Raw genomic sequence first — 22,063 nt, forward strand, 5'->3', positions numbered from 1 at the left:
AGCCATGCTCTTTGTAATAAGGCTCCCATCCCCTAAGTATCAGCAGCTCCTCTCTCTTGGAAGCACTTTTATCGGCTACTTTAAGGCAAAGTATTGCTCAATGCCCTACTGTCTATACATGATAAGGGGAATCTGGGAATCAAGTTCCATGTCCATCCATTGCCTTCTATCACACACCTTACACACTCATCCCAAGAGAAATTCAGTTCAGCCAATAAGATAAGGATGGGTGTCTCTCTTTCACTAGCACTTTTTTCCTGTTGACAAAATGATAGGTACTGGTCTGAGCAAAAAGAAATTGACCATAGACAGAGAAACAAAAATTAATCAGAGCAATAGATAGATATACACAGATAGTACACACATTAACTCACCTGCCCAGCTTGATATCTCATTCAGATAGCTTTTATCTTTTTCTCAACCTTCTGGCTGCTACTGGATATGCTGAAAGTTATGTTTTCTTCACTTCATCTATTTAATCCTCTTCATCGCGTTTTAATTGATACAATGGCCATGAATACTTAAGTGCTGGTATGATCTCCATATGCACTGTCAAGATTACCATTTGATGATTTTTTAAAAATCATTTTACCTATACATTAATTGCAGTGTTAGTATTGTACATATTTAAAATAATCAAAATTCTCCAACTTAGGAATGTCAACCATGTGTTTATTTATTAGAAAGCAAATATAAAGAACTAGAAAACACAATTTGTAAAAACCAAACGAACTGGAAATCAAAATATTTATTTTAAACCTACTCTTCAGTTGAGGCTTTCAATACAACAAGGAACAAAAGGAATTTAGGACAGAAAGACTCAGTCAATGTAGTACACATTCTGTATACATAACACAGCAAGTGCCTCAGCGTTTGGCACAAAAACAATTCTTTCAAAACTTAGATCTTTTTTAAATCTTAAAATAAAACAAACTTTCAGAAAATTGCTTTTCGGATTTGAAATTAACACTTCCTAACAGTGCTCTCAAGCAGGAGTTGCTACTCTCTCTCTCTATATATATATATATAGTAGTTACCTTCTTAATGTGCCTATATACATGTTAATTTTACTTTAATAAGAACATTGCATTATCTTCATTGAACATAAGCAATTAAATCAAGGTGTGTTTCTATAACTAATGCTAAGTTTCAAGACATTTGGATGCAAAGTCGAATGCTCATAAACTTCATTTGGCCAGGTGATTACAATCACTAATAAATCTTCAAATCAGAATTAAGAGCAAATCAATAGTTTCAGTGTTGCTATTTTATACTCTGCGCTCTAATTTTTGGGCAGTCTCATAAAAAATACTCTCAAAGCAGGAAAGAAGCTAATATAGGTTAACAATAACATTTGAAAGTGTACAAGTGTGCAGCATACTTCAAAAATACAGGACATATCTTACTGCAAAGATTTCCTTTCCTGTTTGAACTCTGCGAGCTATAAATATTTTTTTTTAATAACATTAAAAAACAAACATCTTTTAGTATAAATAAGGAAAACGCATTCCCTTAAGTTTGGATTTCAGACTCCATAAAGTACAGCAATAGTTATTTTGACCGATAATCTCCTAGCAAGCGCAGGAAAATTACAAGGCCACCCTCTACAGGCCTGTGCTGGTAGCACAGTACACAACTTGAGTTCACAGGAATATACATTGATCTGATAAATTCTACTACAGAAAATTGGGAATAGTTTGATATTTTAAGTCTGAACTTAGTTTCAAATCAGGAGCATTTGCAGTGTATCTTCCTACATTGTTCAGTTTCTCATATTTTGCAAGCCTTCTTAGATTACCTGAAATCAGCACATGTAAACAAAATTTTTTTAAAACCCTCAATAGCAAGAAGGCAACAGTCGCTTTGGGGTTCAAAGCTCATGTATACCGAACAGGCTTTATATACGACAAACTAAGGTTGCAGCCTGGAAATCACTATTGATCTTATTAGCAGATAAAATGCTGTGAGCATTTGTGCAACTTTCCTCTAAGCCATTTTAGCAGAGACGTTAAACAAGTTAAAGCCAGTGTTAAAACAACAGTGAAATGTCATACAAAACAGGTTATGCATTTGTCTGCTTTCATCACCAGTAGAAATTTCAGGGCTTGTATGTTTGTACTTGGCTGTTGCATCATCACAACAGCAAACATGGCATAATGTCACAACTGAGACCACAGGGCAATCTCAGTCAAAGGCATTCGGCTGTCTTTTAGCCCTCAGTTGAACAGATTTAGCTTGTTCTATTTTTGCCTTTACGTCTACATGTTTTTCAAAAAATGTGACCAAAACTGGCTCATTTAACAGTGATGCCAGTATCTGTTCGAAGGCAAAGGTCCATTCAATCTCAGCTTGTGCTTCTTGGACAACATCTTCACCCTTGTTTATTGTCCGGTTGTCCTGAATACTGTCACCACTTTGGCAATCTTGAATTGTACCTTGTTTACTTGGGATGGGAGAGTTTGGACTGTTCAGCGTTCTCCCCACTTCCTCCATTCGAAGCAAGAGGCCAGTGACTGTTGTTATAGCTCGATAAAGTGCCTCCTCATTCGGATCTCCATGGAACAGATTATACAGTGTCTTGGAGAACTGAACGAATTGTGACTAGGGAATTAAAATAAGCACAAAAATCATCAGGAACATGAAATAAATTTTTTGGAAACAAGTCTCTGGGTTCCCATTGACCAAATGATTATTCCAATCTCTCATAGCAAAGGTCTAAGCAACTGAATATCTAACTCGAGCAAAAACAGAAATGCTGGAAACACTCAATAGCTCAGTCAGCGTGAGTGGAGAGAGAAAAAGTGGGGTGAGAGGAGGGGGTAAAAGGTAAGAAATAATAAAAGGGAAGTGGTCTGTAAAAGGATGGAGGGCATGGGTAATTAAATGACAAAAGAGGATGATGGTGCAAGACAAAATGAGATGATAATTAGATAGGTATAGAAACAAAAGACGGGTCCAGACCAGAGAAAGTTACGGCAGAACTGCAGAGGATAGGGGAAACATGGGAAATCTGGCAAAGAGTCAATGGCTACCGTGGTCTGGGAATGTGGCAGAAGAAAGGAAAATCAAAACAATGACCTGCTGAGTGTTTCGAGCATGTTCGGTTTCATAACAGATTTCCAGCATCCAACATAAGTTGATTATGTAATTTATGTAGCTTATTTTCATTTCTAAAACATATTGCTGGAAGGACATTGTCATAAAGCAGATTTTAGTAAAACATTGTGGATTTGCTTTCATGTGCAACATAATAGCAGTTACATGACATCTCTTTGTCCCCTCAGTGATCTAAAAGTGCTTCACATCCAATGAAGTGCACTTAGTGTTGTTACATGGCAACGTGCCCAATAGCTGCATTTGAGCTCCCTTAATGGCTCAGTTGAAAGTACTGCAGTGTGAACCGTGCCATACACACCAGCAAGGTCAAGCCATGCTTTGTGCTGAAAAAGCCAATCTTAGGCAAGCTTTGCTGGAAATATGCCACTGAGCTCAGCGTACGGCCAGAGTTCCTGACTGCTTAGATCTGGACAAATAAATGCAAAATACCACAGAGGTTGGAGATCTGAGATAAAAACAGAAAGTGCTGGAAATGTTCAGCAGGTCTGGAAGCATCTGCGGAGAAAGAAACGGAAGTTAACCTTTCAAGTCCAGTATGACTTTTTTTTTTAAAGAGTCAGATTGAACTTAAAAGGTTACCTCTGTTTCTCTCTCCACAGGCGCTGCCAGATCTGCCGAGTTTTCCCAGCACTTATTTGTGGAGCCTGGTGGAGTCGAGGTGATGTAACATACCGTAGTTGTGTAAACATATGTTTGTAGGGTTATTGGTTTAATCCCATATGATTAAGGCTTTTGCTTTGTTTTTTATTTGTGGATTTATATTGTAGCTGGAAATAATGAAATGGGTAAAGTTATTCATTCCCAGGATGTTTTAGGGTCTAAATACGTCAGGGTACAACTAAGCTGACAGTACTGTTCAGCTTCTGCTAAGATGCAGAATGTGCAATTTGGGCCTATTGATCTTTTTTTGAAAAATCGCCATAATGTTAAGCATAAGCAGAAAGAGTCAGGATCAAAAGGATTATGAAAGTTACATCTCTACCTAGGGTAAAAAAACAAACACAATAAACTGATTGTGTTGCAACTATATTTGAGTTGTTGGATTCGAATCGCTTTACAGCTGGATTGGGCTCTGCTTCTTTGCTGTAGTCCAACAGTCTAAAGATAACTCATTTTCTAAGGTAACACAGCGGCCAGAGTTCCTCTTACTGAAGAGCTGCTAACACTCCTGGAACTGTGCCTCATAATGAGTCATGACCTCCAGGAAGGCATTCAATCTGTTATCTTTAGTTTTCAGACAACAGATTACAGGTTTTAATTTTGCTCTCCTTCTGGCTAAAGACATTGAGTTTTCATGAAGTATTATTCCCCAGAAACATTGCCATGAGGACCACTTTTGATTCGTGAATCAAAAATGGATTATTGGCAGAGTATTCAATTCTATGGATGGCATCACAGCAGCAGGACAATTGTAGCTGTAAGACCCTGCCTCAGAAATGGCCAATTCAGCTTCTGCGTTTTTTCAGCTTTTAATATACATTTCCATAGTTTACATTTTGTTTTTAAACATTTACGGTAGGATAAATGCTGTTCAGATGATTAAATTCAGTAGAAGAAAAACACACACACCCATTTCATTGCAAGGACACACTCCCCCCCCCCTTAAAAGCACAGAAACCAGCTGCTTTTTAAAGCTTGCTTTCAATTCTAATGGTGACAATATTTCACGTTTGAAAATTATTCTGCTAGTGTATAATTACAGTCCATTTCCAAATGGATACTGCTTGCAGATAATTAGTCTCATAACTTTTAGGGAAAGAGGGAACATAAAATTACTGGCCAAATTATAGATCATTGAAGCCATAAACAGCAGGTTGCCAACAATGTTATCATTAGTGCTAAGAATTGCATGGCACAGCAACAAGTTGTATTGATTACAACACTTCTGACATGATAAATTATCCCAAATAGCTTGACTGAAGTTGATCTGGTCAATGAGCAGGAAGTGATGAGTGTTCTGGGCAGCCAAAGCATTAGGTTCTAAGAAGGCTTTAAAGATGGTATAGATCACAAAGGAAAAAGGTTTAGGAGGGCGCGTTAAAGTGTGGACTCAAAAAGACTGTGGCTAAACATGGTGTAGAAAATGGGGAAAAGGAAGCCAAAATCAGAATAGCAGACAGCACAGGATGCTGGAATAGGCTTCAGAGGAGAGGAAAGGATATGCAAAATCACATAAAAATTGTAAACAAAAACAAAGGCTTTGAAAAAATGTTAAGCACCTGTTCTTCACAAATCATTTTTATTTTGTCCTATACAAAAACAGAAACTGCTGGAAAAACTCAGCAGATCTGACAGCATATGTGGAGAGAGAAACAGAGTTAAAGTTTCGAGTCCGTATGACCTTCTTCAGAGCTCTGAAGGAGGCCATACAGACTCAAAACGTTAACTCTGTTTCTCTCTCCACAGATGCTATCAGGCCTGCTGTGTTTTTCCAGCAGTTTCTGTTTTGTTTCAGGTTTCCAGCACCTGCAGTATTTTGCCTTTACTTTGCCCTCTTGTGTTTCTAGATTTGTGTCTCATCAGAAACATTTTACTTGGCTGCAGGAAGATATATGCCAATAATGTGGTGAGTGCAAATAGTGAAACGGGTCACACTGTCACCTGATTTATCCGTGGCAAGTTTCGGATACTTTCTTCTTTCCGTGTCAGCTCATCATGCCACTGTTTCAAATAGGCTTGGATATCAACCTTCCCTTTGTTACTCCCTGAAGTCCAAAAACAGGAAAAAGTCAGTACTGAATATTATTTTGAAACAATATAACTTGTATTGCCACAGCTCTTTTTAAAAAAAATGCATTCATGGGATGTGGGCATCGCTGGCTAGGCTAGCGTTTATTGTCCATCCCTAATTGTCCTTGTTCAGGAGGCATTAAGAGTCGACCACATTGCTGTGGGTCTGGAGTCACACGTAGGCCACACCAGGTAAGGACAGCAGATTTCCTTTGCTAAAGGAATGAGTGGACAGATGGGTTTTTATGACAATCGGCAACAGTTTTGTGGTCATCATCAGATCATTCCAGATTTTTATTGAATTCAAATTTCACCATTTGCCGTGGGTCTCTGGAATACTAGTCCAGTGACAATACCACTATGCCACCGCCTCCCTTGTTATCTTGTTCCCTCTCTATCTAGCTGGCCAAATTAAGTATATTCTTTACAGCTATACTAAGACAATTACATTTTTTAAAACTTTCATAATTATTGAGGCAGCAATTTCAACACTAGCATGAGCTATTTTACCTCACATTGAGATGTTAATATAAATTATACTTGATACACAAATTTACTTCTACACATATGAAGGCAACACCTACCGACACATCTAATGAAGTACTAGATACTGACAAGTCAATCGGGATGATTTGAATCTACTGTTTCATTATGGGAGCTGGCTGATTTCCTGCCCTATCAGAGCCAACAAGATGAAGCAGGATATGCACAGCTCACTAATAACTTGGTACTGAGACCTGGTCCTGAGATGGCTCAGGCTTCTTGCCAGCTTCAGTGTGTGGGAAACCAGTTGCACCGCCCAAACTTCACACCCACTTTGGATGCTACTTGAAGATGGCCCCCAGTGTTTCATTTGAACTGGTTATTTTTGTCTGGACTTCTGGCAGTATCTTGTGTAGAATTAGAAAATGTAAAAATGAAACAGAACAGCTAAGTCATGCAACCGCCAACCAGAAGATCAAAATTATTGGAAACTCCAGATTTTTGGGGGACGTGAATATGTTTCAAACTTCATATTTACACCTTAATATGAGCTGTATCTGGCAAGGAGTGGGGAAGGTAAAAGTGTTATAATTTTCCTTCCTTTTTCAGCCCTTTCCTCCACAACTTTACATCACTGCCATGCTCCTGATCCAGTCCAGTACAGCCCATAAATATTCCATGACATGCAATTAATGTTACTCAGTGAACAACCCTTCAAGGCCTTTTTACTTGAAACCAATAAAGCAAGCCAGTCAAATGCAGCTTAGTTTTATTTGAAGATGAATTTCTAATCCACTCTTACCAGTTTGAGCCAAAGTTTTATGTTGTGAACCAGCACCAATTTAAAATTATGTCAAGATCTCTAACTTGGTGCAGTTCAGTTCAGTTTTAATGACACCATGTATATGGCCAAATGGATGGTGTTACCATGGGATCCCTCTAGGCCCAGCTCTCGCACATATCTTTGTTAGATTCCATGAGAAACACGTCTTCAATGTAACGACATGTAACCTCCTACCCCTTGCATGTTTCTGATATGTAGACGATACGTTTGCTATATTTGAATCAGCAGCTGCATGCAAGAATCTCCTTACACACCTTAATGGGCTCCATCCTGTGCTCAGATTCACCTTTGAAATGGAGCAATCAAATGAGCTCCCTTTCATTAACATGCTAGTTGAGAAATCTGCCATGAGGTTCTCTTCTACCATCTACCACAAGCCTACCTTCACTTGTCAATATATGCGTTGGGATTCCTACAGTTCCACGCCATAAGATTGGCCTTATCGGCAACTTTGTAAATAGGGCCCGAGCCATTTGCTCACCGTGCAAGCTTGATGCTGAAATAGGGCGCATCAAAAGCATCCTGAAAGATAATGGCGACCCTAATCAAATCATTGCTTGCTGTAGATCGTGCAAACTCATGAATGGGAATAAGGCTGCCACTTTCAGTCCCAAAAAGTGCCTAATCTACCTCAGATTACCCTGGCAGAGCAAGGTCTCTCAAAAATTTGAGCAACAGGTGAAGCTAGCCATTTCACACTTCTACTATACAGTAACAACAGGAATGGTGTTTGCCACAACCAGGATGCTGCCATCAAACCAAAAAGATGTTCAGCCTATCACACAGATGAGTAATGTGGTTTTAAAACTTCCAGTGCCAATGTGATGCTAGGTAGGCTGTACGTCCCAAAAACTGGTGGATCGTATCAAACAGCATGTCCCTTCACAACAGACAAGGTGCTGACTATACTCAACCAGCCAGCGCTTGCAAAACTCAAAATAGTGTCCAATATTAGATGTGGTTCCGCGATCGGACAACATTTGGTGAACAATCCTGAGTGTGCTAAGAATTACACTGACAACCAAAGATTATCAGTCGGGCTTACAATGTGGCTTGCTTATGCATGCTAGACAGACTTGTCCTCTGTCGAGAGAAAGAAGATGTGCACATTGCGCCTTTTCCAACGAAACAAAATAGGCGCCAGTCATTCTCTGGTTCATTCCCCAGGGCAATGGCTTGACCAGAGTCAACCTGCTTGGTTTGAATTTAAACAAAGCTTGGCAGTTAACTGTCAGTCATCAGTTAATTGGTGCTTTCTCCATGGCAATGTCTCTACCAGAACCCACTTGCTACCCAATCAGCACTCTCTTCTCAAGAAAATATAAAATGTTTTTCCTTTACATTTGGTATTCTTGCAAATTGTCCTGACGAGCGCAAGATGAAAATCTGTCTTTTTTCAGCAATGCTCCTACATTTATCACGAGACGTTGAAAAAGAGCTCGTACACATTTTGCATTTTTCTACAATAATGGAATGGAGGTTAGGAATCAACCTTATCAATTAGACTCCATTAATTCAGCCACAAAAAAGCCAATACGAACCATCGAGGTGATCACCATGAGTCATTGCTTCATCAAAATGTTCTGGGTGTTTAGAAGCTGCAGGAACTTCCGTAAATGCTGCAAGTAAAATACTAGAGAAGTTAAATCTGCAACCATAAATAACTGCAATAAGAACTTGCACTGACACCACTTCAGGACACTTCAAAGTGCTTCACAGCAATTTATTACTGTTGAATTGTAGTCATTGTTCTATTGATAAATCTAGCTGACAACATGCACACAACAAATCCCACAAACCGCATAATAGGCACATGACTATAAAATCTCTTTGTGGTGGTTCTAGCCAAGTGATAGCTGTTGGCAAAGACATTGGAAGCATTTGTCTGCTCTTTGAATAGTACAAAGGCTTCTTTTACATTCACCAAAAAAAGCAGATGAGGCCTCATTTTAATACCTCACCCAAAAGACAACACCTCTGGCAATATGGTAGTCCTTCAGCATGAACTGAACTGTCAGCCTAAATCATGGGCTCACAATCTCCTGTGGGGTTTGAACCCATAACCTTCCTACTCAGATGAGAGTACCACCTAAGCTAACACTGAGCTCTTGCGCTATGCCAATGAAAAATGAAGATTTCTCTTCCATAATTTTCTAAATAATCAATTTTATTCACCTCTTCCCTTGACTCAAATTTTCCCTCCTGAACATTGCGACTGTCAAAGGAGGACATCTGCAGCTCTCAGGGCATCAAATAAATGGCCATTTTTCATGTCCAGTCCTAGACAAGTGACATGACACAGTCAAGCCAATTCTACCTTAACCGACAGCCACATGGTAGATTTTTCAAAGAGCTACACGACAACTCCAGTTTTCAGCTTATTACAATAGTAATTATGCGCACCTAAACGCTTAAATAAAATTGTCTCCCTGTTAAATACAAAATGACTGATCTTCACTCTAATATGAACTGATGTCAACCATAATTACTTCAGCTGAAATACAATTTTCCTGGGGTTTCTAGAACAGTATGCATTTATCAAGTTTAATTTTGTGATACACAAGTGGATTTTCAGTAATTACTTGATTTACCTGGTGGAATATGTAATTTAAAAAGTAATTTCAGTTTATCTGTAAATGATCCATTGTACATCACATCTGCAAGAGATGAAACTGAATTAGTACATTTGTTACTCATGATCCCAAATCCTTTAAGGTTCTAACAAAAGGTTTAAGACAGATAGCTCTTTTGTGTTTTACACAAAATGCAAGAATATGAAAGTCCTCAGTGAAAGTCATGCATCCTTCTCAGCACTGCATGCACAGCAAGTGGCTGAATTTGACATTATGTTTTCGAAGCAGTCCTTGTTTGCATAAAGAAGAAGTGCTTCATCTCAGAACAGGGGTAGTGAATTCAGCCCCTTGACTCTGTTCTGCCATTCTATTAGCTACCTCAACTCCAATCTTCTGCCTTCCCTCCATATTCCTTGATACCCTGATCCAATAAAAACCCCAATCTTGAAAATTTCAATGAGCATAGCTTCCACAGCCTTTTGGGGGAAGAAAGTTCCATATCTCGGATCCCCTTTTGTGCGGAAGTGCATCCTGATTTCACTCCTACATAGCCTAGCTTAAGTTCTTCCTTCCATTGTCAAGTGGCACAAAGACCAAGTGTGGTAATTGCCGTCCACCCCCACCCACCGAGTGTTCCCAGCTGGTTTAACACAGACAAGAGACTGATCTATGCCATCCTGTACTGTGTGGCTCAGCAGTACACTGGCAGTTCATTCAATCAGATATAATATAGAAAAGAAAAACAAGGCAGAGATAGAGAAATCGGATTTCAAATGAATGAAACCCGTAATCTACTGACTGAGAATTCCTCCTTTCGGAAGCCTCTTAATTCTAGATTCGGGCTGCCTTTACACGCTATAACTGCAGCTTGAAATAATACCCCTTTTACACTCACTACAGTTGCGTTACAGACTTGAGATTCTAGAAATCACAAGGTCTAAAATGTATCTAGTGCAGATCTTCTCTCATCACATTACACAGAAATCAATAATGCCAAAATATGAAGCCCGAAAAAGATACCCAGTGTTGAAAGTAAAATGTTTTACCTAGGGTACATGAAAACTCTTTGAAATTGATGAGGCAGTCAGAGTTCTCATCCAGAAGCCGGAAACTCCATAGAGCTAACGAGTCTGCATTTGCAGAATGGGACCATGGACTCAGGTGCCTGAACAGCATGCAGTACTGCTTACTATCAATCTGGTACTGCTCTAGGTATGGGAGACTGGAGTCATGGTGCTTGAGCGCCGGACTGTGTGGAATCCAGTAACAACTTAAAAAATGCTCCTTCTACAAAAAATAAAAAAAAGGGGAAAAATATTTAAGTCTCTCAGATCAAAAGTCAACCGCTCCAGTCATAATGAACTCACCTTGTTAGGCAGGGTAGCATACGTTGCATAGAACCATAGAAAAATTACAGCACAGAAAGAGACCATTCAGCCCATTGTGTCAACGCCAGCCAAAATAGAAAATATACTTTTCAAATTAGTTCAGGTTTCTGTCTCCACCACCAAACCAGGCTGTGAATTCTCTACACCCACCACCCTCTGGGTGAAGTTTTTCCTCATATCCCCTCAAATTCTTCTACCAATCACCTTAATTCTGTGCCCCCTGGTAATTGACCTCCTTGCTAGGGGAAACCGGCCTTCCCTGTCTAGGCCCCTCAATCTTGTACACCTCAATTAAGTCACCCCTCAGCTCCCTCCTCCAAGGAAAACCCTAGCCTATCCAATATTTCCTCATAGCTGCAATTTTCAAGCCCTGGCAACATTCTTGTAAATCTCTTCTGTACTCTCTCCAGATCAATTATGTCCTTCCTGTAATGTGGTGACCAGAATTGTACACAAAATGCCAGCTGTGGCTTAACCAGCATTTTATACAGTTCCAACATTATATCTATGCTTTTGTATTCCATACCTCCTCATCCAATAAAGGAAAGCATTCCAATTGCTTTCTTTACCACCTTATTCACCTGTCCTGCCACCTTCAGGGACCTGTGGACATGCACTCCCAAGGTCTCTCAATATCCTCCTGTTTATTGTGTACTTCCTAGCTTTGTTTGCCCTCTTAAAATGTATTACCTCACAATTCTCTGGACTGAATTCCATGGATCAAGATTGAGAATTTATGAAAAATGCATGTGTTGCTCCTTTACCCAACTCTAAACTATAAACAGTTCATTCAAAACACATGATACAGTGTTACTGAAGGGTGAGATATGGTGCTTTTTGATTAAGAGAAATTAAGTGCACAAACTAAAGTCATATTGATAATTTTTTAAAGAGGTTAAATTGAAGTAAATTTTTATATTACTGTGTGGATAGTGATCATTGATAACCTATAAAATTAAAAAATATGTACACAGCATAACACCTTTAAAAGGCATCGCAACTGCAAAGTGTCACATATCATAGCTAAATGAGGCCATGTAATTCCTCTCATAGTAAAGGAACCTTGAGGGATGAGTGATCATGACATGGCAAAATTTCACATTCAGTCTGAGGGCAAGAAACTTCAGTCTGAAACTAATGTCTTACATTTAAATAGAGGCACTTACAAAGGGACAAAGACAGGGTGGCTAAAGTGGACTCAGAAAACAGGCTGCAAGGTAAGATGGTAGAGAAGCAGTGGAAGGCATTTAAGGAGATATTTCATAAACAAAGATATATTCCACTGAGAAAGAAAGACTCCAAGAAGAATGGACCATCTGTGAGTAAGGAAATTAAAGAGGGTATCAAATTGGAAAAAAAATGCAGACAAGATTAGAAGAATTTTAGAAGCCAGCAAAGGATGACAAAAAATAGAGGGAGAAAATAGATGAGTAAATTAGCAAGAAATAAGACGACAGTAAGAGTTTTTACAAGTACATTATAAAGGGATTAGCTAAAGTAAACGTTGGTCCCTTAAAAGGATGAGATTGGAGAATTAATAATAGGAAACAAGAAAAATGAACAAATAGATGTATCTGTCTTCACAGTAGAAGACACCAAAATTATCCTAATAACCCCAAAACAGGAGGCAAACAAGGAAAGAGAAACTTAAAACATTCTAAAGTACTGGCCAAACTAAAGGGACTAAAAGCTGACAAGTCTCCTGGACCTGATGGCCTGCATCCTTGGATCTTAAAAGTAGTGACTGCAGAGTTAGTAGATGCATTGGATGTAATCTTCCAAAATTCCCTAGGTTCTGGAAAGGTCCTAGAGGATTGGAAAACAAATGTAACGTCCCACTTGCCGATGCGTAAAATGACGTGCGGTGACGTTGGGCGGAAAATCAGCTGTGCGCCCGACGACCTGTCAATGGCCAATTGAGGCCATTGACAGAGTCATTAAACTAATTAATGGACATGCCCATCCAACCTTAAGGTTGGCGGGCAGGCCAGGAGCCCTGGCGGGAATTAGAAAAAGCATGAAACCTCATCCACGGGCGGGATGAGGTTTCATGTAGGTTTTTAAAAATTTTATTAAAGTTTTAAAAAAAATTATGGACATGTCCCAACTCATGTGACAGTGTCACATGAGGGGACACGTCAGGGATTTTTTTTTTTCTATTTTTAATACTTCTGACAGTACAGCCGGTCTCCCTGAGGCAGCACTTAGCCTCAGGGAGACGAGTGCACTCTTTCGTGCGCATGCTCAAGAGAGCGCACTCTCAGGTTTAGGGATTTCCCCCCCACCCGCACAGGGAGTGCTCAGCGTTTCCGTACTAACGTCACACTGGGTGGGCCTTAATTGGCCGGCCCACGTAAAATGGCACCGCGCCCCCAATCGGAGGGGTGCCTGTGAGCACCCACACTTCTACTTCGCCCCCGGCCGGGGGGGGGGGGGGGGAATCCTGCCCAAAGAGTCTGCAAAGGGATATAGATAGCTTAAGTGAGTGGGCAAAAATTTGGCAGATGGAGTATGATGAGGGAAAATGTGAGATTACCTACGTTGCTTGGAAGAACAGAAACAAAAAATATTATTTAAATGGAGAAAGACTACAGAATGCTGTGATAGAGGGATCTGGTGCTCTTTTACATGAATCACAAAAAGTTAACATGCAGGTATATGGCTTTTATTGCAAGGGAAATGCAGTAAAATAACAAAGTCTTGCAACAACTTACATTGGTGATACCATACCCAAGAGTACTTTGTACAGCTTTGGTCTCCTTATCTAAGCATGGCTATACTTGCATTAGCAGTTCAGAGAAGGTTCACTAGGTTGATTCCTTGGACAAAGGGGTTGTCTTATGAGGTAAAGTTGAGCAGGCTGGTCTATACCCATTGGAGTTTAGAACAATGAGGGGTGATCTTACTGAAACATAAGATTCTGAGGGGGCTTAACAGTGTAGATGCTGAGAGGATGTTTCCCCTTGTGAGAAATCCAGAGCTAGGGGTCACACTTTCAAAATAAGGAGTCTCCCATTTAAGATGAAGATGAGGAAGAATTTCTTCTCAGAGGACGATGATTGTTTGGAATTCTCTACCGCAGAGAGCAGTGGAGGTTAAGTCATTGGATATATTCAAGGCTGAGACAGGATATTGAAATGTAAGGGAGTCAAGTGTTATGGGTAATAGGCAGCAAAGCAGGATCGAGGTCAAGATCAGATCAGCCATGACCTTATTGAATGGAGGTGCAGCTTTGAAGGGCCATATGACCTACTAAAGTTATGACCTAACTCCTGTTTATACTTATGTTCTTATTTATGAGCCTATTTAGTCACCTATGCAAACCTCCTCATAAAAATGCAGAAAAATATTGGATTGACAAAATGCGAGCAACTTACGTAGTAAAAAGACCAAATGAGGAACATGTAAACCGCATTAAATTGAGTCATGCAATCCCTCATTTTTTTTTTACCCCAAAAACAAAAATCAGCAAATACCCAAATCAAGCACATCCCTCAAACATACAGGAAACGAGAGCAAGAGCACATGAGAGGGGTAGATGATTTTTGAACAAATATTTAAATTGGCAACTTAAGAGTTAAATGACTAGTTCAGTCACGGGTCTTTTGCTCTATAAATGTTTGAAGCCCTGAAATGCCACATTGCTAGATGTCACTTTTGAAAGGCACGATGTGACAGATGTCTGCCAGATGCAAAATTTTATGTCAGCTTGTGGGATAATTGCATGGCGGAATTTGACTAAAGTACTCAAACAATTTACAAAGATTTTGAGTGACCTTAAACAGCTCGAAGAGGTCTTCCAGTTCTTTAGGGCTGAACATCACTTCCTGAGAAACAACCCGCAGCTAAAACACAAACACAAAGGGTTCACAATGTTAAATATATCAGAGAGAGATTTAATCCAGCATGTCCAAGTCAGACTGCAAGATCACTGCCTGACACACTACATCAGTTCTAATCAGTAAGGACCAAGGTCATTCTCTTACGAGATATCTAGAATTCAGAAATAAACAAATTATTCATAATTTGTTAAATAACTGACCATCAATTAAGAATGTTAGAAAAAATTATTATTCTGGAATATTTGATTTGTTATACTTGACATGCATTTAAGTGGAATGCAGCAGATCAAAAATAACTGTTTTGCTGATCCGAGATATAACCACAATAATTAGTGATAGAGATATAAACTTGTGATGAATGGTCTCTTAGGCAATAAGACATGGATCAAAACTGACAATGAAGAGGTAGCACAGAGCATTGTGCAGACTGATACTCATCTTAACAATAAAAATGAAGACACTTTTCTATGTCAGGCAGAGTAACTTGCTTGTAAATTATACAATAAAATGTCAATGGAGTTAACATAGCTGGAACTTCAATAAACCACGCTACAGTCATGCACAATTACTCTCATTTAATAAGGTGTTAAAACAAAGAATCCAAAAGATAAAAATAAGGACCACGTTAAATTCATCTTGATTTGAATCTATGGTTCAGCCACACAAATTTTTTGTTCAAGCAGCTAATGCTAGATTATAAAGGGGAAGGAGATGGCTCTCAGTCATTGGAGCCTCTTGGAACTTCTTTGATGGCATTTGGAAGGGGAATGGAGGTCAGCAAGGAATTTCCCAGGAGTTGTTCCTTAAATTGGCCTCAAATTGGTCTTCTGCTTCTCCTGGGAAAGTGCATCAGTACTGCCAGAAGGATCTGATGGTAAATTTAAAATCACACCATGACAACACTGAACAGGTTTGATGGACCAGCTGGTCTTTTTGTGTCCTTCATCTTTATTTGTTCGTGTGTAAAGGTGATCCAGCAACCTTCCGAGCATTTAACAGGCTGTAGACAGAGATGCATACCTTTGAGTCTCAACATGAACTCTCGAGCATGGTGCAGAACCATCATGATAATGAGGAGAAGAAAGTGGCACCAGTGAGTTGAATTATTTTTCCCATAAACAGGGAGAGAAAGGATGTTAATCTAAGCTGCTTTGATGCATCATCTGATACAGGCCTCAGAGCAGACTGCCTGCCAATCCTTCACTCAAAAGGAATTGTTTGTTGGAATCAATGAAAATAACATTCTAAATCATTGGCAGATGTTTGACCTCCAACCTCATGGTTAGTTAGAGGTGAAAGTAGTTTGCTTTTCCACTTTATAAGCAATACACTTGAGGGTATGCAGAACTAAGTAGGTCAGTAAATACCAAACATGTTTGGAGCAAAACAAAGTCAAACTCCTTTAGCTCCAAAGGAAAACTTCATTAGCCACACAATATGTGAATAGTTCAATGCACTGTGCACGTATTCGCTTGTACAACAGCAAAGCAGATTTACCACATTCTGTTTAGTGGTGTCTTCTAGAGTCTGAATCACATACAACCTGTTCCTACGTCGCATACTCTCAACTTCCATTGATTGGATATCACCGTATTTCTGCAAAAAAATAAAATAAAATCAGCTTCAAATATTTTACTAATGCAGGAAAAATACTGAAATTAAATATAAATAGGCTTTTATACACCCAAATAAGTGATGGTTTATGATTTGACTTGGATTACCAGGAATGTTAGTAAGCATGCATTTTTATATAGTCACGAATAGAACACTAGAGAAAAGGAGTCAATTTGTTCAGTGGAGACAGGAAGGACATTTCTAATTGTCTTCTCAGTTAACAGTCACTGAATACTCTTTAAAGGAGGTCACTGAACAACCTTAGCAATAAATCAATGGGAGGGCAGATGGGCCATTAGTGAAGGGGTAGAGGGAAGGAAATGAAATGCAGTGACTGAGTCAATTATCACTGCTCTTGCTATAAGTCTTCATAGGAACAATCAGAATACGAGTAGGCCATTTAAACCCTTAGGCCTGTTCCATCACCATTCAATGATGTCATGGTTGATTTGGGACCTAATTCCATGTACCCACCTTTGCCCCATGTCTTTCAATACCTTTGGTTAACAAAAATCTATCAATATCATATTTAAAATTAAGCATAAAATTTTTAGCTTGGCAGGTGGGCACGCGCCCGGCCCGTTCGAGTATGAAATGATGCGCGTTGATGTCGGCCAAATGTGCCGATGTCAACATGCAGTCGCACAACAGTTCGGTAGGCAGGCGCGCGGAGTCGGCAGCACACTCACTGACAATTAAAAGGCCTGTTAAGGCCATTCAATGATCAATTAAGTTGAATTTTTCGCTGCCCGTCCAACTTTATGTTTGGCGAGGCAGGCGAAAACTTTTTAGGAAGCCTCATCCACGGGCGGGATGAGGTTTCCTAAAGCAAATAAAAATAAATTAAAATTTTAAAAAACTTAATTAATAACATGTCCCTGCTCATGTGACAGTCACATGAAGGGGCAGGTTTCATTACATTTTTATTTTCTGTTTTTTAAAAAAATAACTCTTCATCTCCCTGAGGTCGCTCTGTGCCTCAGGGAGGTTATGAAGCGCACACTCACGTGCATGAGCTAAGTCTGTGCTCACCCCGCTCCCCCCACCCCACACAAGCAGCGTTGAGTGCTGCCGCTCGCGTTTCACGCTGGGAAGGCCCGCTAGCGTGAAATTGCGATCTGGCCCCGATCGCGGGTGGCAGTCGGCTTCCCGACCACCCCCGCCCGACCTGGGTGAAATTCTGCCCCAAGAATTGATCGTGCATCAAATTTGAAGAGAGTTCCAAGCTTCTACCACCCTTTTATGTGTAGATGGGTTTCTTAATTTCAATCCTGAAAGCTCTGGCTCTAACATTTTTAAGGCTGTCCTCTAGTCCAAGACTTGCCAACTCATGAAAAGAGTTTCTCATCTACCCCATGTGTTTCAATTAATGTACTGCTTAACCGTATAAATTTCAGGCAATACAAACCTAGTTTGTATAATCTCTCCTCATAATTTAACCCTCAGAATTCAGGTGTCAAATTGGTAAATCTATGATTCACTCCCTCCTTCCTAAATTGTGGTGCCCAGAACTCCTCTCAGTACTCCAGGTGTGACCTAACAAGGGTATTGTGTCACTGTACCACAACTTCTATCCCCTTGTATTCTAGTCCTCTAGATATAAAGGCCAGCATTCCATTAGCTTTTTTGATTTTTTTCTGTTCCTGTTTGTGACATTTCTCTCAAGTCTCTTTGGACTTTCACTGTTTATTGGCTTTTAACCATTTAGAAAGTACTCTATGCTATCCTTTTTTGGCTCAAAGTGGTTGACCTCACATTGCAGTTTTGCTCACTTGATCCAATCTAAATTTCTTGTAATTTTATGCTTATAATTCATGTCATCTTAAATTCAATGGGGTTAAGTGCATTTCTTTTATTAGTTTCTATAAGACTATTAACTCAAGACCAGCAACATCCAACACTTGCTCTTGCTTAAATTTTGTTTGCTGTTAGGGTAACAGAAAATCAAAACAGAAAATCGAAACCAAGTACGAATTAAAGAGTGTAGCCCTTGAAAAAAATGCTCTGATAGATGTGTTCAGGACTTATTTTGCATCAAGGCCATGTCTTCATGTTCTGCAATATTCATGCCTCATAAAACATAATTTTGAAATGTGGTGCAAAAAATACATTAACAATTCAGGCTTTATACATCATGCTCAAGTAATCATTTGGCAGTGGCAGTTATAAATTAATATACAGAGTGTCTCAAACGCTTACATGATATAAAACTACACAGGCACACATTGGACACTTTGGTCATTTATAAACAAAGGTCAAGATTATGAAGGATTCTTGTGCATGGAAACCCAGGGAGCAATTTATGATTGCAATATAGGAGCACCATTCTGCAGGTTAAAAGCTTGGGAGGTCTCTAAGGTAAGGACTTACTATGCACTTTTTTGGGCTACTTTGACTACCTTTTATTTTGAGGGGGGGCGGGAAACAGATGAGGTAGGGAGATGTGGTTAGAGAAATCATAGTGATGTCCAGTGGAAAGAGACGATGACATCATATTTTCTCAGGTTCAGGTACTGCACACTAATATCCAGATTGACGAGAAAGTCTGTTTCTGCATTATTAATTTTGCACATTTGCACGAGTAGCATCAGTCATGTTCACTAACCTCATAAGATTCCCCAATAAGCTCAGTTATGTCCACTTTAGTTTGAGGATCCTGGTTGTCATTGCCTATCGAAGGATGATGCGTCATTGGTGGCAAAGGACTGTCCTTGTTAGTAACATTATCAAAAAACCTGTAAGGAAATTTAATATTGCTTATTGATAAAGGCATTAAAATGATGAAGCTAACCATTAAGGGGAAAGTCAGAGCTCAAACAGCGTACACAAATTTAAATCTTGCAACAATCACAAAGCAGGCAAGATGAATTCTACAAATATTCTTTGAAATTATATCTAAATTTGTAAGCTTTCCAATAGCCATCAGAATTTCATAAATCACACAAGAACGTTTCGCACTGTAGCCAGGGAAGGAAGAACTAATTTTGAACTCAATTCCAATGGGGTCTAATTTGACTTTTGGGTAAGTAACTGCTGGAGTGCACTGGTAGCCCATGCATTCCAAAAAGGTAATACGCTCATACCCACAACTTCATTTAAACCTGGTAGATGAGCTGCAGATTGAGGTCTTAAGAACCTGCCAGGACAGCTGCCAGCAGGTTGAGTTGCAAGGTAGGGGTAGGAGGGTAGGAGTCCAAGGGCAATAGTGGCCTAAACTATTTTGTGGGCCCTGGAACAGCAGTGAGGCATATACATGCGCACACATTCAAACACATCTATTCATACATCTCAAACTTATATGTAAGCATATATAACCTTGTCGCACCATGTACACACTCCTTCTGGTACAGGTGCTTTACTACCACCGCTGGTCGGAGGGTGTAACTAAGTTTACTTAAATAGTATTATAAATGTAGAGGCTAGAGGCAGAATTTAATGGCAGCAACATGGGCCTGTCCAACGGCCAGAGCATTAGTGGCAACCCCGCCACAACCATTCCAGGCTCCCTGACTCAATTTAATGCCAATCAGGCAGTTAATCCGATTAGCAACAGGGTCTTTGACATTTTCACGTCTTCAGGGCTGATGCCCTGCCTCCAAGAACTGCTGACCAAAGGTCAACAGCTCACCTGTGCCAGCAGCATCACCAGGAGAGGCAGCCACTGCCAGTACTGCAGAGGCCTGGCTGAAGATCATCGTTAAAGGAAAAAGAGTCAGTTTGAAGGGCAGGCTGGGATCTTCCTGCGAGGGTGGCCCTTGCTGCCAGTGGGTCCCTCAGTTAGGCCTGGACTGCCCAAGTACGAGAGATCTTTCCTCCCAAAACCTCCAAGCCACAAGTGTGCTTGCCAGGGTTTATCTGTTGCGTGGCTCCCTCCCGGAAAACCAGCGATAGCAGGTCGAGGTCCTTAAACGGCCACTTTAGGGCCTCAGTATTGGCCTCCAGGCAGTAAGGCCGTCCTCAACCCAACCTGCTCCAGACTTAATTGGAAGGAATTCGGGAAGACAATGGAGTCTCCACTCTGCACCTTCCTGCTCCATTATATAGCTCTCCATCTCCAGGGAAGCATTAAATTCACCCAAGAGCTCAAAGAGGATTTAAAAATATAAAGAGAATGTAGGACTTTAAAATGGGGGCTGAATTACATTTATGTGGCCCGGTCCAATTGTCCCCCACTCTTCAATCTCATTCCACCTGAAGACTACACTTCATCCTGACTCCTTGAGCAAGCATATCTCATAGTGCTGACATTTAAATAGCATCGAGAAATGGTAGCAAAAAAACATTAAACATTAAAGAGCCATACTTGTTTAAGATAGTCACCGCTTCAGCATCATCTTTGCAGAGTAGCAGCTTATCCATGTTATAATCTAGGACTGCCAGCCCCAGCTGCAGGATTGCCTTAATACCATCATAGAAAAAGCAATCAACGACATTTACTGCACTCTCAATGGGCAACACAGAAATAAAGATAGTGAGAAACCATGACAAGGAGACAGATGAAAAAAAAGTCATGTCTGTCATGTGGTCAGTCAACTGAGGAAGATGGCTTCTAATAAATTCTTCAAAAACTGCCTGATCCACCAGAGCACCTGTTAAAAGAACACATTGGAATTAGACATGCCTATTTTTTAAACTTCACATTGCTCTTATGCAACCTTCATCGGGAGCTGACTCAAAACAGCAATACTTTCTGGATTTTATTTATCCAAGGATTTTGAATGCAAACTAGTTTGAATCAGTGACTGAATAGTGCTTAGTCACCTGGTGAGAAGAGGAACTATAATCCATGAGGCAAAAGTAAAATAACTGACCAACAGCACTATTGTTTCAGATTTAGTTTTTGTCTGATAGAACCATTACAAACCAACTTATACGCCTCATGTAAATGCTGGAGTCAGTGTTTTATCTCTGCAATGCAGATTGCAGTTAAGCTACTGTACTAAAAAGTGAAAATATACAGAGAAAAGTTTATCGATATCCATTAAAAAACAAAAAGCTTTGGGGAGGGAGGTAGAGCCAAACGCAGTGGGTTAAAATAAAAGCAAAATACTGCGGATGCTGAAAACCTGAAATAAAAACAGAGTGCTGGTAAAACTCATCAGGTAGCTGTGGCGAGAGAGAAACAATCTGCCTGACATATGTCGCGCTGGTATTTTGAAGTTCAAAAACAGTTTCCTTGAGTAAACTGAGATAGTGAGAGAGATGTGTTTTGGAAAATGAACATATGCAACAAATAAAAGTGATAGAAGGCCAACACTAAATGTGGCAGTTCACCTTTATCCGAATGCACAAGTGAATTATGAGTCCAGGTTATGCTCCATTTCCCACCACTGAACCTCCAGCCTTCAGGAGCAGAAAAATTATCGCAAAAGCATTCCGTAATGGATACAAAATTCCACTTAAAAGTAGAGTCTTCTACAAAATGTTATGGGAATATTTCATTTCAGGTTTACTTTGAACAGCAATTCAAGC

General features: G+C 39.9%; 1 protein-coding gene across 1 annotated transcript in view; it reads right to left on the reverse strand.

Moving 5' to 3' along the window:
• Positions 1-655: 655 nt before the first annotated feature.
• Positions 656-22,063, reverse strand: part of tbc1d8b (TBC1 domain family member 8B) — a 70,543-nt gene continuing 49,135 nt past the window's right edge. Inside the window, exons 12-20 of the mRNA XM_078547662.1 lie at positions 20,895-21,180; positions 19,197-19,326; positions 16,475-16,573; positions 14,912-14,980; positions 10,794-11,034; positions 9,766-9,831; positions 8,716-8,793; positions 5,719-5,822; positions 656-2,601 (exon numbers count right to left, since the gene is read on the reverse strand). Of these exons, the coding sequence (XP_078403788.1) occupies positions 2,185-2,601; positions 5,719-5,822; positions 8,716-8,793; positions 9,766-9,831; positions 10,794-11,034; positions 14,912-14,980; positions 16,475-16,573; positions 19,197-19,326; positions 20,895-21,180 (1,490 nt within the window). The 3' untranslated portion in view covers positions 656-2,184. The remainder of the gene's footprint in view (positions 2,602-5,718; positions 5,823-8,715; positions 8,794-9,765; positions 9,832-10,793; positions 11,035-14,911; positions 14,981-16,474; positions 16,574-19,196; positions 19,327-20,894; positions 21,181-22,063) is intronic.

Source organism: Cetorhinus maximus, chromosome 8, assembly GCF_964194155.1.
Source record: "Cetorhinus maximus chromosome 8, sCetMax3.hap1.1, whole genome shotgun sequence".
Taxonomy (NCBI): domain Eukaryota; kingdom Metazoa; phylum Chordata; class Chondrichthyes; order Lamniformes; family Cetorhinidae; genus Cetorhinus; species Cetorhinus maximus.